Below are 27,398 nucleotides of genomic sequence, written 5' to 3'. Positions count from 1 at the left end.
GCAGTGAGTGCTTATAAAACACTCAATGAAATGAAAGCATCATTTAGCCTACTTCTGGTTCAGTTGTGTCATTTCAGATTTCAAAGTGCTTAGTAACTCCTTGGAGAAGGAGACAAGGGCATATCATGCTGCCCAACATGCCACAACCCGAGGGCCATCGAGTGACCTAGACACCCACAGCACACACACAAATTTACATTAATTTAAAGAAGTTGCAGTGTTTTTACTCACTTATTTGTAGGCTTATGTGTGTGAGCATCAAAAGCAGACGCAGCTAGTAGCATACCTAGACTTTTTATAATAAATAAAATGTAGCCTATAGACAGGAGTGGGCATTTCCCTTCACACGGATATAAAGGGTCATCAGCAAGCAGAGAGACTCTGCAGGTGTGCTCGGTTGCTAAGCACCACAGAGAACAGAGAGGAAAAGCTGACGTATTTTTAGCATCTGGTCGGACTTTCTTTTTTTACCGTTACTCACTCAGTCTTTACGAAATAACAGCTTACAATTGGGTTAACGTATTAGCAACACTTCTTCTAACGTTGGGATAGCGACAGTTTTGCACTACCTGATCATCGACCCTAACGTGGAGGTGAATTTCATTCGGAAATGGGCAGATACAAGTGCCGAGTTAAAGTCAGTCGTGACAATGGACTACCTAACAAACGAGATACACCAGTAAAAACTGCGCTGTGCAGACGAGACAGTAAGAAATACACATCCAAACACACCCATCATCTTTAGCACTGATAGAGAGGTTGCTTATTTTTGTTTATAGAAGATCAGTAGAACATATCATGCACCATAACTTTGGTTCTGCTCACTTTAAGTTTGAGCTTATGTGCCCATTTACCCTTTGAAATTCAGGTAACATTAGGCTTATTTCATTGGAAAATGGATGATCAATTGCTTTTTACCATTCAGTTGTGTTTCTAATTGTAGTTTTTAATAACTTTTAACCTACTTCAACTGTAGGCCTGGCCTGTGCTTTAGGAGGAATTTATCTAATAAATATGAATGTGCTTCCCGCTAAATGCAAGTAATTTCATTAGCTGCTTCTAGAGACAATCCTTCACATTCCTCCTTCAAAACTTTCAGAGTGCAAGAGAATTATGCCCAACAAGCATTATGAAGCAATTCCAGAGGAACCTGAAGTGGAGGGTGAGAATGTCCCCACTGTCAAACTAACCATGGTGGGTATTCTGATAAGTAAATAGATATTTAGGCCTATATGTAGGCTATGTATAACAAAATCTAATAGCTAGGCTATACTTTTTCATAATAATAACATTGACATGCATAAACGGCGTTCCCTAAGGAATGCACAGGATGAAGTAAGTGAGTATCACTCTCTTTATCCTGTTCCTTGATTTCACACCGCTCCCGTTGTCTTTCTGGGACACTATAATTTGAATTTCAAGTTGTTTGCCAAGGTTTCTCATACGTTTTTTTTTTTGTTTGTTTGTTTGACTCTCTCCTCATGCTTTCCATGCTTATCCTTTGTACACACAGACTGGCGTTAAGCCTGTCCCCCGCAAATCTGTGCTACGCTCCAGCAGCCCTGGATTTGCTGAAAATCCCAGAGGCAAAGCCGCCTCGCCTGCCGCACCAGCTAATGCGAAAGTAAATGGCTACCAAGGGTCACCAGCAGGTAACCCAACAATTAAGGTGGCTCCCGATGCAGAGGCTTTTAAAGGTGGTGAAATACTAGTTAACGAAGAAGAGCAAAACTTAGCAGTGACTCCAGAAAGCATCACATCTTCTAGCATGGAGTCAGACGAAACTTTAAGCTCAGAGGAAGACTGTTACTCCTCTGCTTCTATGGACTCCAGCAGTCTTCCCTCCCCAGAGATCTTCAGAAGAGAGAGCTATGGTGTGTGTGTGTGTGTGAGCATCCTTGTATTTCCACACCCAGAATATAAAGTCATTCTAGTCTGTTTTTCTTTCAATTTCTTCTCCTCACAGTGGAAACACTGACTTTCCCCATTAAGGATAAGCTGCTGGGTCTCCATCTTGACATTAAGAACTCCACCTTGCTGGATGGGAGCCACGCTGAGAACATCCACATGTATCATCCCCCCAACCTTTCCACCATCATCGGTAATACTGTGAGAAAAGTCCCCACACACATGTCTTGTAGCTTAGTGTGGTAAGAAATTTTTTATTTTGTGAGATATTTGGACCCCATCCAGTAATTATTTGAAGTTAAAATAATTTCAAGGTTTATTATTGGAGTCATTTAAGGTATAATACTGCTTGTCATAATGGCATTACGATTTCAAACTCTTTAATAAAAAAATTTAGATGTATAGGATAATTATTCAAGAATATTAATTGTAATGGGCTTTTGATCATAACATTAAACATATTAGAAGTTGCAGCTTAAGGTTGATTCTGAGGCATACACATGATAAAATAATCTTAAAAATTTAAAAGTTTGCAGTGCTATTTACAGTATATTTTGAGGTCAGTTTCATGATGCTTAGGCCTTTCTCAATTGTTAAAATCCCTTTTAAAATTTTTTTAAAACGTGTTGTATTTATGAAAGTTATATATGTTGATGTCCAAGTGTTAGTGTGTGTCTTAAACAGTGGACAATTGTCTGATAAAACCTCTGTCTGCAGATGCCTCTGCAATTCTTGCTGAAAAGAACTGCGAGATCAGGTGAGTTTGTCTGTTTTCGGAAAGGTCACCTAACACGCACCCTTTGGTAAGAGTCATTTTACACATTTCTGATGATATATTGAGTGATGATGACTTGGGGGGTCCCAGAAAGATCGGGTGTAGCTGCATTCTTATCATCTTTTTGACCAAAACTGGTTCAGTCACTGTCTTTTCTCTTTGAACAGAGGGCCTGAAGCTAAGACCAAAATACCTATGGACTCATTTAAATCAGGTAAATAATCTTAATGTGAATCATTCGTTTTCCTGAGTATTTTGCATGAAAGACTTTTCAGTTAATCTTATTTCTAATGTATAATTTTGCATTTTCACATCTTCAATCTGCAGACAAACCCTTCAAGTGGAAAACCCCGCCAAAAGTAAGAATGGCACCTGGTTATCTTGTAATCTAAAATATGATGTGTATATTTTGTGTTTAAATCAAAAGAAAGAGGGATTATGGAGATGGTCAAATAAGTTTGGGTCCCTCAGGTCACCAACCGAAGGCCCATTTTGTGCAAGAAGAAGGTATGGTTCAAAAGCCCTATCATTGCTGAGACCTTTAAAGGAAAATGCAACCCGGCCGCCAGAGTAGGCCTAACTATTGACGACAGCAGAGAGCCGGTCCAAACGTCCAGCCCAGCTGAGCAGATTATGCCTGATGCAGACACATGCAGAACAGGTATGATCAGTTCTAAAGAAGAGGCATTACAACTGAAGGTTCTGCTGGAAAGGCCTGTAAAAAGTAGTCCGGAGAAAGCCAATTTCTTTGACTTTGTCACCAACAGTGACCAGAATGCTTTCTTTCAGAGGATGAGAGAAAGGTGTGTCAAACTCAGAAGTGCTCCTTTATTTCCCCTTACAGCTGCGAAGCACACAAAACCAACTGTCCTGTGACCTCTGAGGCCAAAATATTGTGTGTAAAGATTCGGGCTTTATTCCAAAATCTAGATTAAAGAGGTCTGCATGTGAAAACCCCTGTGTAAAAAAACAAACAAACAAACAAAAAAGTAGTCCTGGTGTACTTCAAAAACAAGAAGGGGATTAGACTGTCTGATTGTCTAATATGGAAAATGAAATGTTATGCACTTTAATTAGCGTTTGAATATGTTTTAAAAAAGAATAATTCAAATGCCACACTGTAGGTGAATGTATGAATAAATGTAGGTGCCTACACACCATAAACTCTGCAAACTTAGTGAAAGTGACCTTCCAACTTCTACTGTGTCTCAACATGGCTCCTATTTTTATTTTTTTTATTACATAGCCTACTGTACAAACTGTGGAGTAGGCCTATGAGTTGATATGGTCAGATGGCTGTTAGCTGTTAATTGGTCCTTTTGAATACATCTGTTTATGACAATGGAGGTTTCACTATACTTTTTTAACACACCGTGAGCATTCAAACCAACCTGATTTCCTTTAAGTGTCTGGTGCAAACTGACCACTAGATGTCAGACCTGTTTTTTCTTAAATAGCCGTCTTTTCTTAAATAGCCATCTTTTCTCTTCTCCAGTTGCAATATACATGTTGTGTTTCTCTATCTGTATTTTTATTTACTCTTTTGGCATGTGCGTTAGTGCCATGTGTGTCAATGCAATAACAGCAGAGTCTAAATGTTTAATGTAAGCTAAACATAAAGTTGAAATGTTCTCTATATTTGTGACTTGTCTGTCTTTGCAGATGTTTTGATCGTCTGAAAGAATATGAAATGAATGTTCAATAAATAATAAAATCATTCTTGTTGTATACCCCTCTTTTGTTTAGCACAGTTCTGTCTTTTACATTTATTGGCCTTTTAAGGATCTTTGACTATGTCTTGCAAGCAGCTCAGCAGTTGCACTTGTAGGATTTCTGTTAATAAATTTCATGCTGTCACGATTCCCGACAAAACATCAACACAGCGAATCCACTGACCACGTGGTACCGGGCCAAAAATACAAACCAATCAGGTATTTTGTAGTAGCAGCAGCGTCCGGACGGCCAATCAGAAAAATGTAGTGCGTTACCAAGCAGCTCCCGTGACTAATGCCTGTCATATGACTGTGACACCCATGGAGACAGTTACAAGGAACAAGATTTGTTCTTGGATTTGAAAAGAAGAGACATTTTGTACGGACTTTATTTTGGTACAAAATGCCTCCGACTCTCTTCCAGAAACTTTTTAACAAGAGAAATGCATTGTCGTCGCCGCCCCCGAGATGTGGCAAAGAGCACCCAGCTTTCAGGTAGCTTTTTTGTGTGTGTGTGTGCGTGCATTTATGTTTCTGGTTTGTGGGGTAACGTACGTGTATTAGCTAACCTTGTTTATGTCTTTTCGCTACGGCGTCTGGAAGCATGACAGAGTTTTTGGCCTGGTGAATATATTTTTTAACTCGCAGGCACTTCACAAATGAACGTGGTGTAGTTTTGTTAATTTGAAGTGGATGTAGCGTAGCGCAGGGAGACGCGGGATACGTGCAGTGCCTGTTGGTGAGGTTAGCTAACATGCTAATGCTAGCTACCAGACGATAGCGGGTTCTGCTGCACACGCTGTCTCCTGTTGGGACTCAGCTTGTCTCATTAGCTTGCACTTTTTGATCGTGTACACTTATATCACAGGCCGCTTGTGGGTTATAACAAAGTAATACATTGATAAACGATATATCCCCCTTTAAAGTGCGGTATAACTAGTATAGGCATAATCGCTTAGAAGTTGCAGAAGCAGTGTCCTGCGCTCTCCTTTGTCTCCCTCGTGTCCCCCTTTGTGTTTCTTCGGCGACAACGGTTAACGTTACGCCCGCATGGTTGCAAGAAAACAAGGAGGCAGCCGTGACAGTACAGTCACACTCCTTTGTCGCTTATCTTGAGCTGTTATACCTACTGCAACTTGGAGCAAAGTACGGCTGGCTTTCTCTCATCCCTGCGACGGTACTGCACTCTTCTTCGTCAGTGCCGTCAGACAGCAGGGGAGGACACTGTGTGCTCTGTGTTGGAGCACATGTGGTCACTTCAGTCAGCCACTGATAAACACAGATCCACGGCAAACCGGGCTTCAGTGTCCGTAGACAGATACATTGGCTGGGGATGCACAGTGTTTAAAATGTTCCGATAATCGCCATTGTTTGCGGCGGATACGGATGTTTTTTGTTTTATTGAAATACCATCATATGTCTAGTTTAAACGAGTGATGCCTTGCACAAACTAAAGATAGTATGTCCTGATTAAATATTGAACATGGCACTGGTGTAAAATAGACAAAAACCGCCATTTATCTAGTTTGCACTAGTGATGCTTACAGCAAATGCAAGATCCTGATTTTGGTACTTAACACGGCACTAGTTGCAGGTGTCTTAATCCACTAAAGCGGAGGAACGGCTATAACTTCTGCTCTTTGATTATCCTTCAAGCGTTCATGCCAGGCCTGCGTGATCACATTGATGCATCGCGCAAAATCTTTATCACTTACGATTGCAGTGACACGTTACATCCATACATGGTCTATGGTTACATCCTTAGCGCGATATTGAGAATCCGTCGCAGAAGGAGCTGCTGTTTTTAAATTGGTAATGCAATGAAAGTAGAGGTGAAGAATTTTCTTGAATTGTTTATTTTTAATTTCGCTCAGAATATAATTTCGTGCAGGTAACGCAAGGCGGGTAATGTCACCACAAGCAGTAGGCTACTAGTTAAGGCTAAATTTCGCCTGACTGAGCAATGCATCAGTGAGCTGGCTAGTAAGAATACTCTACACACTCTGATTTGATTTGCAGTTTCTCTACATATGTTCATTAGAACTGCAAAAATTAGTCAATTAATTGATTATTTGTCCATTATTAAATTAATCCAACTATTTTGGCAGTCAATGAATGGCTTTGAGTCATTTTATTTTTAAAGAAAAAATGTCTACATCCACTGATTTGAGCTTCTCAGATGTGAATATTTTCTAGGTTATTTAATCCTCTATGACAGTAAACTGATTATCTTTGGGTTGTGGAGAAAAAGATACATTTGAGGATGTCATCTTGGTCTTTGGGAAACAATGATTGACATTTTTGGAGCAAACAGCTGGAGAAAATGATTGACAGTTGAATTGATAATGAAAATAATTGTTAGTCGAAGCCCTAACATTCATGTCAGGGTCAGGAGTACCACCGAGGTGAAAGTACTCTTTTTAGATTCTTACACTTGGATTGGAAAATGTTGCTCTGAGCCTGTCACCCATGGTGGATATATTTACCAGTGGACCAGAAAGCTCACCACCTTGTGGTGCTAGTTGCACTTTGGCCGATGTCTGTGCCAGCGCACGTTCCATGGCCATAAAGGTGCCCTGCGCCCAGTGATATAAATGCTGTGTGTGGTTGGCTGGCTGGCTTCAATCCCAAAGCAAACAGGCAGACAGCAGGCGTTTCTGTTAACTCAGTGGTCAGCTGTGCTCTTCATACCTCTGGCATGAGCTCCCCATTCATCAAGCATGAATTGCCCTGAAGAGGGCAGAACTGTGAGAAGACGAAAGCAAGGAGACGGGGAGATGGATGTGTGAGGACACTGGGGTGAGAGCAGGAATAGGGTAGAATAAAGAGAGGAGTGGATAAGCTATGACTGGAGACAACTGACAGAGTTGGACTGTGGAGGTGATGACGTTCACAATATTCTGATCTTCAGCTGAGAGTGAATTTTTTAAAAACTGCAGCTGACCTTCCTGACTTGTATTTGTTTGCACTCAGGGCTGCTTATATAAGAGAGCTGATATTATGAATCAGGCTGGCTGGGTAATAAGGCTTTGAAGGTACTCACTTGGAACACCCCTGTCAGGTTCTCCCAGAATAATGGTGTCCATAATAAAAATAATAGAAAAGTAACCGCACACTGGAGTGAGAGCTCCCATAAGCTTTTATTACTGGACAGTATTGAAAACCCCCATCACATTTTAACCAAATCTGACCTAGATCTCTCCTAGAATCTCAAGCTCGATGTTACTGACTAGATCTAAAAGCTAGACCAATATATGAGAAGGGCCCATAGGATAAACTAATCTTTACTTGTCACTAATGGATCGGAGATGGTGTGGGTTTAAGATAATCACAATAACAAACTATTACTATTAGCATATTAAATTTGTTTAGTGCATTTAGTATTTTATTACTTTTGGTATTTTTGTGGAGTAATGCACTGATGTATGTGTGTTTTTGCTTGTTTTTTATTTTAACATCCAAATATCATTATAGGCATCAGCCCCCAAAAAGGGTTGGGCTTTATAATGTTTAAACTGTCTCTAACTGGGTTCTACTCCAGCAAAAGCCTCGCAAGTGATAAACAAAAAAGTTTTGCTGTTTTACAACCCTTGTTGCCCTGCATAACGCATCCCCCAAAGCGCTGTCACAACACAGCACTGCACCCTCCAGAATACCACGGAGGGCAGCAGGTTGGCTGACCCTGGGAGGAAAGCCTAAAAAGCCTCTCCTGTTTCTCTGGCTGCAGCACCTGACAAGGGACAGCATACTGTACATTACACTGAGAGCTTCTGGCTCGTCCTTTAGCCAGTCAGAGGCCTGATCGTCAGCCAATAACTTTGTCCTCCCCCCACGGCCAGACTGCCCCCTGCCACTGCTGCCCGCTGAGGAAACTTCCTTTTGACCCCGGCCATACAGCTCAATATAGCTGTGTTTGTGCTGAGGCACAAAAAGGAGGGAGTGTGTGTAAGCGAGAGAGCATGGGAAGGGCGTGCCTATTTGTTTTTACACACACCTCAATAACCAAATAAGATGTGTTTGTAAAAAGTGAAAGCTAAGTATTTTTTTCTGAGGTTTTATACCAATAAGGTAATACCGATTCACTTGTATATGAATATTTCACACTTAATGTTAGGAAAAACATTTGACTTTGCATACCTCTGGGTAGAACATATCTCAGAATCCTCCTCCCTCTGTGAAAATGTATTATTTTGCAAAATTTTACACCACTTCAGTTTTCTTTAGAGTGACACTTTTTCCTTGACGCTTTCAGTGTAGTGTCTCAGGTTCCTGATTGGCGTGGCGTCGTTCCTCCACTGTGTACTTTCATTAGTCAAGTGTGTCATGTGAGGCGTTCATCAATCTTAGGCTGTCATGTTTGTGGGACCATCACATGGCTGCATTCTCAGTGCCTGGCATAGAGCTATGAGCTGGATAAGTAGAGAGAGGTGTGTGTCTGCTTGTCTCACACTTTTTGTTGCTTGTGCACGTTAAAGGCATGTTGGCATCATGGATTTGTGCACATATTATAGCTTGGCATTGCAAAGCTGCTTCCTTCTGTGTGTGAATGCTGCAGGCCTGCCAAAGTTCTGTAAAGACTGCGGCTGTCGTCAGGCTCCTATCAGGGCTATTTTAAGTGACCACACACAGGCTTCTCAGAACTGCAGGGTCATGGTAAAGATATAGTTTTAAGTAAAAGCTACGCACGCACGCTGTAGCATTGTGGTGAGTTCTAGTATTTAGGCTTAACATCTAGTTAGACATGCATGTCCTTGTATATCGTGAGGACATCAATTCCAGTGCTGCCCACGTTACAAACACTGCAGGATGTTGTGTTCCTCTTGGGTTGTTATTGATGATTGGTTGGTTGTTAGTTCTTTGCAGATTATAGTAAACTGACATATGACCATACAAACACATGACAAACTGTAAACATTTGAGAACTCGCCAAGCAAATTTAATGGTAAATCTGTGTTTTGTTGACAACTTTATGCAGCTTCCACTGTTCCGAGAATCACAATAATCAGAGTGTTTGCTGGTGATCAGTTTCCAGTTTCCCAGCTAATGCTGATACATGATACAAGGGCAGCAGGACTTCACAAGAAGATACAGTGTCAAACATACTACGGACTGCAGACTTTGTCACCCTAGAAGCAATGTCAGGAGTTGGGTATACTGTATACTCTGGATTGAAACCAAAGTGAATAGCACTTTGGTTCTTAACACATGTGCGATATTTAGCTATTCACACAAATGGGTGTGAGCATCATGTACCCAGACAATATGGTCAAAAATGTTACCACAATAGAAAGTTTCATATCTTTCGATGTTAATAATTATCCTTATATGTTTCAAATTGTTAATTCTTTCAAATTTAAAGGCTTATTTTTGCTTCTGACTGAAATTTGAAGAAACTTGATGGTTAATTGTGGTTAAAAAACTATGGTCAACACTTGAAGCCAAACAGATTCTCAAATCTGAGGTAGAACATTCAATTCATTCAACAATTATGCATGAGTAAAATGAAGTAAAAGCTTTTGTCATTCCTTTTTCCTCAACAAAATAAACATCTAAATAAAAGTCCTTAATCGAATATGATTCAAGTTAATAAAATCAAACATTTATTGAGCATTTGTTATTGAAGAAAAAAATATATCACAATAAATATTGTTATTATTTTATTGTCCAGCCCTATGTTAAAACTCAATTTAAAAACTCAAAGGACAAATGGGTCCACGGACATATAAACGAAACATACAAGACCATAATTTGAAAATGCCTTTTCCTAAGATGAGCCTCAAGGGTACCTGTTTTGTTTTCAGCATTTGTTGTCTGTATTTCTCTCCATGACCATTTCCCGTTGAAGTGGCTGCATTGCAGTTTTTTTCTCCTTAGATATACCATAGTTTTTTAATTTACAGGGAACATTCGAGATGATGTAGTCTTAATTTTTATCCCAGATTTTGCTGCAATGTTTAAGTGTCCATTGATTTATTAATTTTTTTTTTATTTGAGCAGGGTGAGGTGCATTGGACTTCCTTTTTTTTTTTGGAAATCACAAAACTCTTATCAGCACAGGGCAGACACTGTGATGTGACATTGAACCTCCACAGATAACCAGCAGTGTGATTCGTTCATCTGTTGGGACCCTCAAAGTCAAACAAAAAAGTCACATCAGCTAATTAGCCTACTTTCAGCCTCCTAGATGAGAAAGATGGAGAGAGAAATGACAGAGGGGAAGGTGGTTTGACAGAGGCAGGATGTGCTGTCTGACAGGATAATCACTTTGCTTTAAGGCGGAGCAATTAATCATGTCTATTATATGACACTTTCTGTCCCTTTGATTACTAAATGGAGCAAAGAGGAAAGAAAAGTTTTTTAAATGTGTAATACCGTTGTCAAATTTTGGAGGCAAATCTGCTTTTCACCCTCAAAGCAAAATTGACAGTACATTCATGTGATTCTCTGAGAGACACAGTCATACGCTCATTACCCTGATCACTCCCTTTCTGTCATGCGTTGCTGATTCAGAAGTTGTGACAGGAGTGAGCCATAGTGTACACATAGCCACTAGACCGTACATATAAGTACAGTGTAAAGACAAACAGAATTTGTAAATTTAGCTCTGACCAGGACCTGTAAAGGACACTATTCAGGGAGCAACTGCAAAAACTTTCTCCCCAAAGGATGAACACACTTTTCTAGGGCTGGATATCTTTTGATATTGATAATTATAACAATAAGTATCAAATTGTTATTTCTTTTGAGTTTAAAGGCTTATTTTTGCTCCTGAGTGAAAGTTGAAGAAACCTGATGGTTAACTGTGGTCACAGTCACTTAATCACTTAACAAATCTGAGGTAGAACATTCAAAACAATTATGATAAAATGGAAAAAATATGCATGAGTAAAAGTAACAGCTTTTTTAAGTCCTTTTTCCTCAACAAAATAAACATCTTAATAAAAAAAAAGTCCTAATTTATGTATGATTCAAGTGAATGAAATCAAACATTTATTGAATATTCATAGAACATTTGTTACATTGTTACTGAAAAAAATATTTTGCACTAATTATTATTTTATTCTCCAAACCTACACTTTTCACAATTTTATTTTTTTAAATAGTGTTAATGCTGATCTTAGTTCTTACTTATTTACCTAGCATCTCTATGATATTGAGTATTACAGAAATCATATGAAACCTTTGACCAAAATAGTCATACATTCTGTCATTATGTTACTTATGGAAAATAAATTATAGTGACGGAGATCCAACACATGAAAGATAGTTTGGAATTTCAATACCTTGCTCCTTTATGAATTGACAGTAAATCAACTCTCATCTGTCCTGGACAGCCTCACATAACTTTCACAGTGGTTAGTTGTTTTCTGTAATGTTGAAATGTTTTTAATAAGAGTGTACATGGGATATATTGTTTTGTTTTTTTTACCGTGGTATTGGCAGTCGTTCTAGCTGATACCTGCCTCTGGCTAGATGAGTCCCCTCAGTCAACCAGTTGATGCTTGAATGTGCAGTCACCTCTGGGCGTTGCAGCATCTTTACCCACTGAAAAACATGTGATTGCTGGAATGCAGAAGTCCTTAATGGAACCAGCAGGTATGCAGGTAGTCAGGTGCTTTCAGGCCATGTGGGCCACCTCCTAAAAGGAGTTGCTGTTTACTAGAAGTTACTCAGAGCAAAACGGTTGTTATTTCAGGGAAGTGCAGTGCTTGTGTCTGTGTGGCAAGAGGTATATCCTGTATTGTGTTTCACTATGTAGAATTTGGGACTTGGCCTGTCCAGCAGCAAAAGCGTGTTCCCTCGATTAGGGTTTAATGCTATTGCATTTCACTAATCTCTACAAGGAAGGCTTCAAATTTGACAAGCAAGCAGACCTTGCATCTATGTATCTATGTAATTTGTACGTGCAGAAGGTGCCCTTATGAGGCTAGAGATATCTAAAAGATTAGATGTGATCACTGTTCTTCTTTGTCACTACAGTGATGCGTATCTAGCAGTAGTGCACTTCCATCATGGGAAAGTAGCATGACCGCATAGAATGAGCTACAGCTTGCAGTTAACAGTGCCTGGACTCAGACATGTGTATTAAACCTGTGTTACATCAGGCAGTTTGAAAAGGTGCAGGGACTGATGTGAGACATGGAGCTAAATACACAATTGCCTTGCACTCAGTTTAAGAGTGTTGAGCTATCGGTTTGACAGTATTGCCGTGCAGTTCTCTCAGGAAAGGTCACCTCCGCAGTCATCACCTCAAGCTCAGGCTGCCTTTATGAAAAACTAGCCTTGCATCATCTCGCTAGATATCACACATGCATGTTTTGTGCTCAGTGTCACCAGTGTCAGTGGTTTTAGTTTTCACTCTTGAACTTTGTCATATGGTGTCCCCTTAATGCTGTCTGTCTGTTCAATATCTGCTGGATTAGCATTTTCACAATAAACTACATTTCAACAGAAGAAGGTCTCTAGTGTAAAACAAGCAGAGTCATACCACTTACACAGCGCCAGAGCCAGCAGTGAAACCCTAACTATTCTAAGCAGGTACAAGACTTTACAAGTTAAATGTCAACATCCAGATACCCCACAAAAGCATGTCAGTGGGAACGCTAGATGATTGGTTTCTTACTGCAGTGATGGAGTTGTTTATATATTTGGTGTGCAGTCCAGATCTTTTTTTAGGTTGCAGTAGAAATGTCTTTAAAGTGTCGTGGCTGGAGGACAAGCTGCTGGACCTGACAGAAACCTCTGTTGCACACACAGCCGGAAGAACATCACACAGCCTGGACTGAGGGGATATTTATGTAACTGTCTCTCTGTCCCTGAAAAACACTGCCACAAACACAACACACTCACACACTGGCACAGACGTTCCAGTGGCAGTGGAGAAAGAGCGAGGGCTCTTTGAGGTCTAAGTAGGCTGATGTCAGACTCACTGTGTGTTGTTGTGACCTTTATCAGGCTACACCTTGGCCAGGAGCAGCTGTGACTGCTTTTGCCCCCCAGACTTTGTGTCACTGTCAGATAAAATTATTTCTCCAGGAATCATTGATTATCAACATATGTAGCACTTTTATGGTAGAAGAAAATTCTTTAGGCACATGAATGTTGAAAGGTGTTGTGGGTGTTAATTGTGAAAGTGCATAAGCTTTCTGGAAAATGGCATCAACTAAAGGCCAGAAAATAGCTGCACTTACAGTATAGTATATCAGCTACATTTGGCAATTAATTGATAGAATTAGATGAAGACATTTTGTTTGATTTTGATCTTAAAGGATTCTTATAGTTTGCTTTAGTCCCAGTGATATTTATTAAGCCTGGACAGATGAAATTTTTATCATTTATTATGTTCAAATATGTCAGACACAAATTTATGATACACGTCTCGTTACCCTAAATGAAAGGGTACTGGAGAGAGGAATGTTTTGCTGTGGTATTTAAAAAAAAAATAAAAAATAGATCCACTTAGCCAGCTCTCAGCTCTTAGTATCACTACATAGTATTTCAAAAGGAGTGAAAATGCCTATTCTGCCTATTCATGACAGCAAAAGTTCAGTTCTCGTGAGTGGTTTCCTGCTCACTTTCATACTAAAGACTTCAATAAGCTGCCATATGCCACAAAACTAACCACTATCCATTTTTTTGTAAAGTTAGATTTAAAGAGGAATTAACTTCTGGGAAGCTTTCACTTGTACAGTATGAGCTATATGTTTCCCTGCTCTTTCTTCTAAGGCTTCTTTATTAAGAGGACAAATACATTGTCAAGGAGCGGGAACAGAAGGGAGAGAGGAACCAAAAGAGTGGGATTAAGAAACAACACACAAACAAATGCCCACTGTCACTCTCTTGTCACAGTGCTTTCTGGCAGTCAGCGGTCCGGGCTCGCTACTGCCTCTGCCCTGTCCAGCACACACAGTGCTCCTGCGATCACCTGACAGTCTCATGTTGTTGTGTGAATTTAGTTCACCGCTATTCTTAGACCCTGCTTTGGCTGAGAGAGGAGAGGAGAGAAGAGGAGAGAAGAGAAGAGAGAGGAATAGAGAGAGGGAGAGGGCTGGGGAAAGACTGGCAGACTCGCAACGATGCCCAGGTAGGAGTCGGTAATATTTAACCAGGCATATGTGCACCGAAGTGGGCATGGTATTGTCGGTCAAAGGAGGTTTGAGAACAATGTTTGTGTTTCTTTTCAAGTTTTGTCCTCTGTGTTTGCAACCTGTGTCTGTGACAGGTCACTCAACACTTGGCAGTTTGAGATTGCAAAGATTGATTCTATCATTTGAGGTCATTGTTATGTGACAGGGTTAATGGGTTTGTGGTAAGCACACCTTGTTTATTTTTTGGATAAGAAAAACTTGTATGTATGTGTGTGTATATGTATGTGTGTATATTTTTAGGATGGAGTTCAGAGAGTCTGTTTAACATAACTGATGTCAGATTTGATAATTTTTTTTTTAAGGAAGAATGTGATTCATTTCAGAAATAAAAGTTAAGGCCCTCCTTGTTGTCTTCTTGGCATTATGTAATGTGACCTAAATAAAACTGTTGCCAGGGCTTTTCTTTTAAGATCAACAAGTTGTTCAAGGAAATCAGTACCTGTATGTGTCTATGTGAGACGTTCAGGAGTTATTTTTGCTTCAGACAATTGATGTCAACACAGTACAAGCATGTAACAGTCATGAAGTCATGTGCTGGTTTTATGAATGACTCTCCTCACTTCTGTCAGCGTTGTGACTGTCACAAGCTCACTGTTGGAATACTTCCTCCTTCCTCCTTTTTGCTCTCACTCTGCCTCGTCTTTCTTTCAAATGCCTTTCAGTCTATCTCAGATGTTTTTGCATTTCTGTCTTCTATGACCTTTCCTCTCATTTTCTAAAGCTTAATTCTGGTTTCCACTCTATCAACCTTCAATTTTGAGCCGCCTTTTCTCCATTAACATTCCTATTTTGTTGTTCTCTGCTTCTGTTCTTTGTCTCTGTTTCACCCCTGCCCATGTTGTCTTTATTTTGGCTCTTTTGTCTTTTCCTCACTTTAGGAAATATTTTTCTCTGTTTGCTGTTGCTCTGTCTTTTCTTTGCCGTCGTTGTAACTTTCTTTCCCGTGTTTATTCCTTCCTCGCATCTCTCATTCTGTGTTTTCCCTCTGTTAAAACAAAGGGAGCAGTGAACTTGGTGTCAAATTATGCAAATCTCTTCTCGGGTGATCTGAAAACAACGCGTTATCTTATTTTTATAATTGTAGCACCCGTATTTGGCCAGAAAGTGAAGAGGATCATGTAACTTGCGAACAACGTCATGTTTTGTTTTAAAAAGTTAAATTAGTTAATGGTAGTTGCAAAAAGGGCCTTTGAGAGATTATTACTCAAGGATTTTTTTCTCATTGGAAGAATGTAGTGTCAACCAAAACATACAATGATGAACAAAAGCTGAACACCTGGAAAAACAGCAATGTCAAATTTATAAATAAACTACTCATGAACAGCAGTAGTCCAATTGCAAGGAGGCATGTGACAGCCCGGAAGGACCGCCTGATGTATAATCTCATGACAGGTCCGACAAAACTGCGCATGCAAGTAACTACCACACTGCACATAGATTGAATCTTTTATAACTTGACTTGTACATCTTCATGTCTGGCACCTAGGTACCAAAGCAAATTCCAAATTCGCTTAAAAACTACTTGGCAATAAAGCTGTTTTTGAATGTGACTCTGAGCTGAACAACGATCCAGCCCCGTACAATGCAATTTGAGCTCATTAAGTAGGCCAGGCAGGCATTACGTCATCCATTTAGCATTCAGACTGGGTAAGAGGTTGGGCCTCCCCTCATTTAGGAGCCAGAAGGACAAAATGTTTTTGTTTTTTTGGAAAGGGATCAAACATTCACTTCCATTAACTGTTTTTCTTGTCTTACAAAAGAGCTGAAGAATGACAACAGAACAGCCATTCACCAGTCAGGTAGTATCTTAATTAGGGCTGAACACTTAATTGAAATTCTTATCGAAATTGCGGGAGGTGCAATATTTGTTAAAGGCAAAATGTGTCAAAATGCCATTTTAAATTAGATATAGGCAAGCTGCAGAGAGATCCTGGTCTACACATCATGTTCCACTGCAAAAACATCTTCGTTTGGAAAAGATCCTTGCAAAAACCTCACTCACTCATTCACTAATCTTAGTAATGTTCAACTTTCTCAAACACTGGTTGGATGAACTATGCTGAGTGATTCAATAATTTGCAAGCACATCCCTGTACTGGTCTAAAATTAATTATGGACTACTGTCTGCTTGTCACCATCACCTTGTGTACCCAGTTACAATTAAATGTAAAACCCCATGTTTGGACAAATTTGAATGTTGCAGCTATAGCAAGAGACCATTGGAGATTTCTCACAGTGGTGGCTCTTTGTTATTCCCCTCTCTTTGGATTGAATGCTGTAGATGTTTCCATGCAGAAAAAGTGAGGCCGTCCATTGTACAATTTTTCCTATGAGTCCCCAAACAAGTTACTCTTGTATGATTGCCTCCAGGACCCATCTGATAAATGCCTTTGATTCGACAACTTAACACTGCAGCAGGCTGCCAGCACACGACTCCCTGCTCCCCTGCAAGACTGAATCCTTTTGCCTCCAAGAATGCTGGTCATAGTTTGACACCAGTGTTTGGTAAACAGTAGCTCACATGCATGGCAATGTACACATAAACTTTCTCTCTGTCATACACACAGAAACACACACCAACACAAAGGTATTCCCTGCCCTGTCAAGGCACACTGACCAACAATTGAAATGCTTTTTTTGAATGTGAGCTTGTGTGTGCTATTTTGTTGGCAAGTGAGATGGACTTAACTGTTCCTTTTCCACCACTCCCCATCAACCCATTTACTATAAACACTTGTGTTTAGGGACACTCCCTGCTCTCCAATAAAAAAGGCTATATTTAGGTTGAGCCCTGTGTCTATTTGCCCGACCCATCTCTCCGTCAAATCAGACAGGAATCCTGGACTCTCTATCTGTCGGTTCAATCTCCTGTCAACTTTTATAGCTCCTACTAAATCAACCAGGGGACAGAGTTTCCCCAGAAGCAGAGGGGATTGCCAGAGTCCTGTGAACTATCACAGCTTACCTAGTAACAGCCACTGGCTGCAAGGCTGCAAGTAGAAACAGCTTTACTGTTGAACAGTGTTTCCTGATAACTATAAATTGTATAATTTTTTTTTTTACAATAGCTATGTTTCCATCTAATTGTCAAGCACATTTTAAGCGAATTTTTGAAATGTTGCAAAAAAGAAAATGCAAATTCGGCACATTTCCATCAGCTGGTTTGGAGCAAATAATCCAGGCTACACAAAGCATAGTTATGTCAGAAGTTGACGTTGCACATGGCTCTAATAAACAAGAAGTAGAGGTTGCAAACCAGAAACAGAACCGGGAAATCTAGGAAAAATGGAGAGATGTCTTCAGAAATGTGTTACAAGTGGGCAGTTTGCTAACAGCCATGATTCCGTGCATTATGGAAATATCCCGGAAGATGCCGACAGCGGAAACAGCTGATCAGGCATGTGAGATAAATGTTCGCTACATCAGAACTTATTCAGCAAAGGTTTTTCCATCTCCCATTCAGCAAGTTAACTATTTTTCGAAAAAGACAAAAACTAAAGAAAAGGATTTTTAGAATTTTGCTGTTTCCATCAACCTTCTCTAATTTGATACTCCAAAATGCGCATAAAAAAAAACACTGACAGAAACACAACTAATGACTCAACTGAAGTTGCATCAAGAGCAGTGACCTCTCCTTTTTCCACCTGAGCCCTGCTCACTTCAAACTAGTGAGAAGAGCAAAAATAAAACGCACAAATACAGAAATCTCTTTAAACCTGAACTTTGTCAGAAAACTGGGTGCTCGTGTAGGATCCCATTGCCCATAGTAAGAAGCTGATAATATAAGTTAGTTAAAGAAATCCTCTAGTAGTCTATTTTAAAAATGTATTATTGTTGAGAACAGCTTTTGGACAGACAATGGATGATGCAGGGGCTTTTCACTCTGTAGAATAAGGCTCATTGCCTTGAGCCAAAGTACTGTGTGACTGAATGTGTAACTGTATGAGTGTAAAGCAGGAGGCCTGCAAACAAATTATGTTTAAGCATAGGCAAATATTTCCAGGGTTAGTGGGTAATATTGCATTACATATCTTTGCTATATTGGATAAAGTCAGCTAAGTTGTGGAGTGGGTAGTAGGTGGCCTTGGCATATCTTTGTTGCTCCCTACTGGTTGAGATATGAGATGGGTGAATGGCATGGAGTCTCAGCTATGCCCACTGGGAGGAATGACCGCTTAAAGATATTATATAGAGAGATATATATAAATTTTTTATTTGCAAGTAAATTATTTCTACTTTTTCAATCCTGCTTACAAAATAGCCAGTTCTCTGGCCATTTACATCTGGCAGGTACCTTGTTATTAACACAAAGTATCAGCTTTAAAGGGAAGTCAGAGTCAGTGTACTGGTCTTTGAGTACCACTGCATATTTGAGAGAAGCATGTACTATAAAGCCATATGTGGATGATGCTGCAAGAAATCTGATAAATACCATTAAACTTTTTTAGCTAAGCTCCTCATCTCTGCTCGAGACTACTACATTAGCCACTACTAGCATAACACCGTAATACAGATCTTTAACTTAGCTGTCAGTGGTAGAGTTGCATTGTGGGTAAAGTAGGCACCAGGGTTTGACAAGGGAAAATAATGACTTCGATTTGTTAAATCTCAAGTAGTCAGGTTTTTAATATACACAGTTCTTTATTCTGCAGTTAACAGTAGAACTGCAATTGGATATCGGAGATCCTACCCTGACCAAAGCCATGTAGGAGGTTGTTCAAAGTTTTCTGTAGCAAAAAGAGTTTTTATTCTTTGTTGTTAAGACAAAGTAAATAATTGTGTTTGTTGTTTGTTACTGAAGCATGACCTCAATGTCTCTAATGTGCAAATTTCCTGGAAGAAACATTTAAAATGTGTGAAAAATGTTTAAAGAATATGCAAGATGTTTCTTCACTTTTCCCACTCTGTTTCATCTCCCAGATCTCTGCCACTTAATCATTTTATTTGTACTAATCATTTTTTGGCTCCCTCTGACTTTCCATCCTCTTTTCTGCTTTGTCACTTTGCTTCACCTGTCTTCAATTCATTTGATCCCTCTCACCTCTGTCCGTTCTTCTTTCCATCTAGCTGGCCAATCCCCCAGCTGGAGCCCAGTCAGATCAGGCTGATAGTGTACCAGGACTGTGAGAGGCGCGGCAGAAATGTCCTCTTCGACTCCAGTGCCAAAAAGAGGGGCACGGAGGAAACCCCCATCACCGTGAGTCACAAGTTTGTTTTGTGTGCGTGTGTGTTGGCATGGAAGCCCTTCCTTGGTTTTGTAGATGGTAACGAAAAGACACTGTTTGTTCCAAGTCTTGTTGTAATATCAGGGCTTAGCTGATGCAGTATAGTAGTTGTAGGTCCTAATTTAAAAGTCTGAAACTTTGAAAGATTCCCCTGATTTCCTCCTTTCTTAACTGCCCAGTTATTATACTTATTAATTATAACTATTCATTCACAGGTACTGTTAGTGTTTTTGTTTTTGTTTAATTCAATCTTGGGTAGCATTTAAAAGGTTTTAAAAGTTGGCCAACCCCTTGACCTTCAAAGCTTACAGGCAGTCAGAATAGATGAGCAAAGATAAGAGAGTGGAGAGACAGGCACAAACAAAGAGCTTCAGAGAGAACTGAGCCATGACATGCAACAGAAGCCATGTGACTGTTTTCAAAATTCTATTCAGCTGTTTAAGAAAAACTTAATGAATGCTTGTTACTACTGTATGTGAAGTTTTATTTTCTCTGCTGTTTCTCAAACAAAAGGTCCGTACTTCTTATGTCTCAATGGATGGCGAATAGTCTTATGATCAATTTTCTTTGTCAAACTGGTTATTTGTGTAGTCAATGAGTGCATGAGACTCAGCTTTGATTGTCAACACACCCATTTCAGTTAGTGAGGCATGATGATAAGAAGCGTTACACTACAGTGTAGCAGTCTTTATCAGTGGGTGTGCAACAAATTTCAAACATGTCCATTATGCCAGCTCTGGGTGTCTGGCCTCTCCTTTATTGCACCTGCCAGCTGATTTTTTTTTTTTTTTTTTTTTTTTTCCCCAGCAAGATGCACGGTCACCACTCTTTTTCCTTTTTTTTATTTTTATTTTTTATTTTTTTGTCTTTGAATAACAAGCATAATATTTTCATAAAGCTGCTGTGTGTCCCTGACTGACCCTGACCGCTTGTTCTAGTCCTCTTATCTCTAATAATAATAGCCTCAGCAATAACAGCCCATGGCATTCCTTTATCCTCACATGACTGCCATGTCACTCGCTGTCTGTCTGACCTGCTCTGGTCTCACCCTCACTAAACTATCCTATGATTCTGTATCTTCCGTCTCTAAATGTGCAGTCTACTCTGTCTGTCTTTCCGTCTCTCTTAATACTGTCTTACTACTTTATTACTGTCCTCCGCTTCTGTACATTATTCTGGTTTGCTCCATCTTTCCTACATTATCACTAAAATCTTTTATAAATTACTCTCTACCTTTTTTTCTTTACCTGTCTGCCCTTCTTCCTACTCTCTCTATCCAGCCATTTCTAATCCTCTTTCACTCTTTAAATTCTCTCTACCCCCTCTCTAACTCTGCCCTTTCTTTGTTTTAGTTTTTCTCCCTGCCATACTGAACCTCTCTTCATAGTTTTCTCACTCTGCACGCTGTCCCTCCTGTCTGTCTTTGTCTCTCACCTTGCCTCTTCTGCCTCCATCTCACCTGCCTGTTTCACCCATCTTTTGGCTCCCTCTTTGGCCTGTGTCTTTCTCTACTGACTAGGGGGGGGCTGGGGTCAATTTTTGGTGCATTCTGCATCGTTAGGGCTTTGCCAGCTACTTTGTGACTTCTATCACATGATGGCTGTTTTTTTTGTCAAGTCAGAGGAATGTATTTTACAGAGTTCAAGAGCAAAGCACAGAGGGTCGGAAAGAATGAGGAATAAGAGTTAATAATGAATAAAAGAAAACGGGGTGGGGTGCTACACAAAAATGCGAGAAAAGAGTGCTAGAGAAGAAGACAAATCTGGTCCAGGAAAGAAAGGGATGTATTCCAGGAGGAAAAAAAACACTGCAGGAATTAAAGAGGGATGAAGTTGGGAGTGGTGGAGGAAGGGAGAGGGAGAGAGGGGGAGGGAGGGAATGATTGCAGTGCGGCTCGATCACGAGTTCCCGAAAGAGTCATATGACTGGCAGTCACATGCTGCTGGCCTCTGTGTACACACCTCTCACTGCACTGCAGCGGACGCACACGTACACACTGAAACAGACACTCAGCTGGGCTTCATTAGCGTGTGTGTGTGTGTGTGTGTGTGCTACAAAATCACTCATAATAATTAGAGGTAATAAACAATGTACAAAGCAAGTTGCATACATGTCTACAGCGTTTACTAATGTACACTAAAAGAGCAGAATGAAGCAAATCTAATGTCGCTTCCTCTGCCTGTTTTCCTTCTCATTCTGTTTCTTTTTGTCTCATATTTTCCCTTCTCTTCTCTTCCTCTCTTACATTGAAAGCAACAGTGGTGTCAAGTGAGCCATTACCAGAGCCTAGCTAAAGTGCGCGCACACACACACTCGCTCCCTCCCTCCACATCCCACCCTCCCAAATGCATTCCTCTTGAATAGGCTGCCAAGTTAAGAAGGCACATGACACAGGCTGATGGAGCTCACATTGCTTTTAGTTTGCTGTTTACACGAGTGCCTCTGGATTGGGTTTCTGTGGTTTTTGACTCAAACAATTCAACTTCATTGATGTTTTTAGTAAATGTTTAATTGATACGGGCCAGTGGCTTTTTATATTTGGGATTGTTCAAATGTCAGGGCATTAGGGTGAAATTAGACAGAGAATGTGACTCTTTGTAGGTGAATTGTGCTCCCAGTGCGTTTCTCTCATTAAGTTTATAAGAACTGAATACCATTGCAGTAAAATCCTCTTGACTTGTCTTTTCCCATGTGTACGGGCTGTTCCCCCATTAATGGGCACACACTTTTTTAATGATGAAATGATGGATGTGGTATGCTTTGTAGTTGTTCAGTTGTTTGTTTATATCTTTAATTGCTGTAAATGAAGCAGCAAAAAGTGGTGCTTTTTCATCATTAAGTTAAACTCTATAAGCGTGTGTGTGTGTGTGTGTGTGTGTGTATAAGTGAATTGAGTCTTTTGTTTTTACCCCATTAGAGCACCGAGGGCCAGGTGAAGATGTTCGGGAAATGCTGCCAGCTCCGTCCTACAGGAGGCAGTAGCAGTTCCCTGGACAGCTCCTCCTCCTCCTGCACATCCGAAACCAAGGAAACCAAGGAGCAGGGCATGCGCTTCCAGGTGATGCATACCTGACACTTGCTGTTATGCATGCCCATAGATGCACAGACACATAAGCAGGCATATGCACATGTAAACTGACATCCAGGTTCAGTAGTTGTAACCTTGTTAGACAAGAAAATCTTCAGTTCACTCTGGAATTCTTTTCTTTTGAAGGTAACAATATTAAAAATGTGTGCTTCTCCTCTGTTGTCCTCACCAGGGTTCGAGGTGTTCGTCCGATGTAGTAATGCTGGGAGAAATGATGTTTGGTTCTGTGGCCATGAGCTATAAGGGTTCCACGCTAAAAATCCACCAGATTAGGTAAGAAGAACAAGGGTTGCATCAATGGCTTTTTCCTCACAGCTAATACTGGCAAAAAAAAAATCCTTGGACCAAGAGTTATTGTTTTGTTTTTCCATTTAATATGGAGATGAAACCTATTTTAGTGGAAAAGCCATAATAATAAAATTTTCTTTGGCGTTTTAAATGGCTTTTCGTACTGGATTTTGTTCAAATTTTGTGTGAATAGAGTAAGTGAAAGAAAGAGGAACGAAAGAAAGAAACAAGTTTGTGTGAACTGATGTGAAGAGATAAATAAGGTTACATACAAAAGACATGCCAACGTGCACAAGCACATGAATTGAGCACACATGCTGATGATCTTTGTCCCTGCGCTGTCGTCTTATCAGATCGCCACCTCAGCTGATGCTGAGTAAGGTCTTCACCGCCAGGACGGGAGGCAGTGTGTACGGCAGCCTCAACACGTAAGGATATACATGCATATCAACACACAACACACCCACTTTTCGCTCTGATTCCTATGGCAGCTACTTCCATAAGCCAGCACATGCAGATACGCTCTCATCTCATCTTTCTCTTCTCCCCCTCTCCATCTGTCTCAGTTAGGCTATCATCTGCATTCCTTATATTTATGTCAACCCAGGACAATGTCTCACTGTCTGTCTCTGTTTCTCAATGTCTTTCAGTCTCTGTTTTCTGTCTTTCTATATATAAAGTAGTATTTAGTTTTTCCTCTAAATTGGCCTACACATTCTGTCTCTTTTAATTTCAGTCAACAGCAGTGTATACTCTTGTTATGGGTACATGTTTTGAAATCATCCACATAAACCGAACTTCTTGTTTTTCTGTTTCATCTTCCGCAGGTTACAGGACAGTCTGGAGTTCATCGGACAGGACAGCAACACCCTAAGGCCTGATCAAAACATTGGGGCCAGCAGTCTCTTAGGGAACATAGGTAACCACAGAAACCCAGTGCCAAACCAAACCTTCTTAAGACACCAATGCCAGTCCTCCTGTTTTCTTTCAGTTAACTTGTAGATTGTAAGTAGCAAATGGGTGAAATGGTTTTTTTGTTTGTTTTGATCATAGACACTAAGTGTCACTAAGTGTAGTTACTTTCTTCTTGCAAGGACAGTATTCAGTCAGTCTCATTTAGTTTCTAATGTTGCCTCAGTAACTGTTGTTGCTTATAACTCCCTTAGAGAATAACCTCCAAACTGCTTTATGGTGGAATATGTGACTGTATGAAATATTACAGCTTTTCACAGTTAAAGTGCGCTGGTAGAACTGCGAGGAAGCAGCTGATTTTTGTTTCTCTCTTTCCAACCCTTTTAACATTCCTGTTTGAATACAAACCAGGCTGTATAGACTTTGCCAACAGCTCTCCCTTACTGCTCCACTACACCTTTTAAACTGGCCGTGCAAGCGCGGCTTTTCTCAGCAAATTAGCAGAATCAACTGTTATCCTATCAAACACTCGTGGCAGCATATCTCTGCTGTGACTCATCTGGTGCTTCCCTGAAACTCATGATGATTCCACAAACTGCTACAAGTCTGCCTTGGACTATGACACTCTCCCAGTAGAAAGAAGAAGAATATAAAGAACTGTTGGCAAATTCTATCTCTTGTGGATTTTCCTCTGTCATCCTCACAGAAAGGACAAAAATGATCAGCAGATGTAAAGCATAATTTATTTGTTTGATTAGCTGTGTTTTCTGTGAGTGATTCCAGCTTTATTTGTCTGCCTGTCTGACTGACCTACCATTTGATTGTCATGGTCATTATTTCATTCCAGACTAAAAAGCTCCTGTTACTCAGTTGTTAACTACCAGCTGGTCAGAGGACAGGAGGCAGTCAGCTTTCCTCCTAACTCATTCACTAACCGTGGTTCATGTTTTTTTGTCTTTTTTTCCCCCCCTCTTCCTCCCTTTCTTCTTCTCCATATTTTTGTTTGTGCTGCGCAGGATTTTCTCAGCTCTGCAGCCCTCGACGGGCCTTCTCTGAACAGGGCCCTCTGCGGCTCATCAAGAGCGCATCTTTCTTTTCAGGTTGGCGCTTAAAACTGGCCACGACTGACATGTGTCAGTTGCATGCGTGCGTGTGTGTGGGCTGTAGTTGCGGTGGTAGTGGTCATATAGGCCTTGACTTTCAGCGGCTGCATGCCTGTGAGGTGATTCTTGCACTACAAGGGGGTAGCATTAGTCATAGCATGCAGTATCACAGCACGTCTGCGAATGACTTGGGTCAGATAGAAGCTGCATTATATCTGGTTCATTTGGGCAGTTGAGAATATTTGCATTAAAAATACAGATAGCACCAAATAACTGTGACGATTCAGTTCTTTGCCCTGCTTTTAGACATCCCCACCATTAAATGAGCTACATGTGACTTAAAATTGGCAATAAACCTAAACAACCCAAACTGCCACTTAGTAAATCACAGGGGGATACGTATGGCTTTAAACACCTTCAGTTCCTTTGTTTTGCTAATGGCAGTGTCAAATAAGACCGCTTCCCCTGTCGGCCATAAAGTTCAAACAAATCATAAAATATATTTGCCAGTACTATCTGACCCAGGCCTGCAGGTGTACGCACGCAGAAGTGGTATGCATGGGTTCTCACTGGTGTCGGTGGCTGTAGTTCTAGTTGACGTTTTGTGTTCTTCACTCACATACTTTCACTAACTTTACTGTCACAGTGTGCGTGATACTTGGGCAATGATTTAAGCTTTTATGTGCCATTTAACCATAAGCTAAGACAACATCTTCAGTATTCTGCCAGTATTTAGTGGACTGTTATATTGCAAGCTTTTGTTTTCTTTCCTTTTAATGATGCTGTGAATATTGCCTGAGAATGCATGTACACATTCAGGGACACGCTTACTCACATTCATACAGTTACACAGTTTGCTGTGGACCGCTGAGCAGCTGGTGGTGAAATGCCTTGTTCAAGGGCACCTTTTGAGTAGTTGTTGAAGGAAAGGTTAAAGGTATTTCATATTCCTCATTCTCTGCTGCCCAGGTAATAAAACAAGTAATATTTCAGTCACAATCCCGCTTCCTAAAATGCTGTGCACATTATGGCTGGGCACTGTGGGGAATCCTCTGACATGTGTGATATCATACCTGTAACATAACATCCACTTCATTGTCCATGTATCACCACTGTAAAGCAATTAACTGATTTCTCTCCTGATGAGCTGGAACTGTAAGTACCTATTTGTGCATTTGGTAGACAGAACAATCCACATAGCTGCACAACGTATTTAAAGCAAATGTACTGCATACGTGAATGCAAGTGGTCTGGGTGGAAACAATACAGAGAATTGCAGGCCTTATGTGTACTGTACAGTGCCAGAAACCGTAATTAAGGCAAAGGAAAAGGACACAAAGTTGTGAACATATGAGAGAGATGGGGAATCGGAAGAGTTGTGAGCCAGGGAGGAAACCGACACATCAGTAGGCTGAACGGAGATGATATGCGCACAGCTTTGACCATGTCAGCTGGCTCACCTTTATCATTGGGACTAAAGCCAAAATACTGCCACGGCATTTTTTTAGTTTAGTCCTGTAGCATCATCCCCACCAGTAGCAGACAACTCGCTCCTTTTTGTGTGCGTAGTGAGTGTGTTGCTGAGAGAGAGAAAGAGTCAGGTGAATGCAGTGTAGAAGAGGAAAGGGGTAAGCAGTGAAGTAAGATTACAGTTTGTCAGTGAATAAAGGCTGCAGCTAATGCTCCCATTTGTGACTTGTTAACCAGCTTCTTAAAGAGCGAAGGGGCCTTGTTGAGTTGTCGATTTTGTCAAGCAGTTTCATGCACCATTGCCTACATACACTGATGGCATACAGTACAATACTTCAGCTCAATACAGCAACTCTCTATCAGTTTAATAGGAAGAGGAGCATCTGTGTTTTTGACTGTATTGAAAGTCATGCTGTCAGGATTTCTAAATACCCATGTGTACCGTGATACCACCAAAGTCTAATTCCTCCCTCCCTCCTTCCTATCATTGGGGGGTAGAACCTCTACCCTTGCTGTGGTGAAGTGGTGCTGAGTTTTAGATAATGAGCCTCTCCCTGTGTCATGCTGCATACCCACAATCCTGTTTAGGGCAACCTTAGGTTGGCATGGCATGGCATGTAGCTCTGTCAGTTATGCAATTTTGGTATGTGCTTTAGGAACGCATGTACGTGCACACATAAACAATCAGACGCTTTGCAAAAAAGCTCATGTTGACTAGCTCATTAATCATCTCAGCTGCACATTGGAATACTGAATTTTGTGGTTTTCA

The 27,398-nt window shown here is 40.5% G+C and overlaps 2 protein-coding genes across 4 annotated transcripts in view; both read left to right on the top strand.

Moving 5' to 3' along the window:
* The first annotated feature begins 401 nt into the window (after positions 1–401).
* On the top strand, positions 402–4,402 carry LOC119894874. The gene is made up of 8 exons (XM_038707582.1): positions 402–707; positions 1,100–1,194; positions 1,514–1,874; positions 1,967–2,101; positions 2,626–2,665; positions 2,851–2,897; positions 3,011–3,042; positions 3,155–4,402. Exons 1-8 carry the CDS (start codon positions 611–613, stop codon positions 3,557–3,559), a joined length of 1,212 nt encoding a protein of 403 aa, XP_038563510.1. The 5' UTR covers positions 402–610; the 3' UTR covers positions 3,560–4,402.
* Positions 4,403–4,687: 285 nt separating this feature from the next.
* fnip1 (folliculin interacting protein 1) overlaps positions 4,688–27,398 on the top strand; it is a 41,407-nt gene continuing 18,696 nt past the window's right edge. Inside the window, exons 1-7 of one of the 3 annotated variants that reach the window (XM_038707579.1) lie at positions 4,688–4,890; positions 19,611–19,740; positions 22,686–22,826; positions 23,029–23,129; positions 23,498–23,572; positions 23,972–24,063; positions 25,073–25,156. In XM_038707579.1, coding sequence (XP_038563507.1) covers positions 4,799–4,890; positions 19,611–19,740; positions 22,686–22,826; positions 23,029–23,129; positions 23,498–23,572; positions 23,972–24,063; positions 25,073–25,156 — 715 coding nt within the window. In that variant the 5' untranslated portion in view covers positions 4,688–4,798. Of the gene's footprint in view, positions 4,891–14,330; positions 14,480–19,610; positions 19,741–22,685; positions 22,827–23,028; positions 23,130–23,497; positions 23,573–23,971; positions 24,064–25,072; positions 25,157–27,398 lie in introns of those variants that run through there. The other 2 variants (XM_038707581.1, XM_038707580.1) reach the window with 2 other exon arrangements.

This window comes from Micropterus salmoides, unplaced genomic scaffold, assembly GCF_014851395.1.
Source record: "Micropterus salmoides isolate LMB-PRFRI ecotype aquatic unplaced genomic scaffold, ASM1485139v1 Ms_hic_scaffold_9, whole genome shotgun sequence".
NCBI lineage: Eukaryota > Metazoa > Chordata > Actinopteri > Centrarchiformes > Centrarchidae > Micropterus > Micropterus salmoides.
Note: the sequence above shows the minus strand (reverse complement) of the source record. Positions and strands in the feature narration are given on the sequence as shown.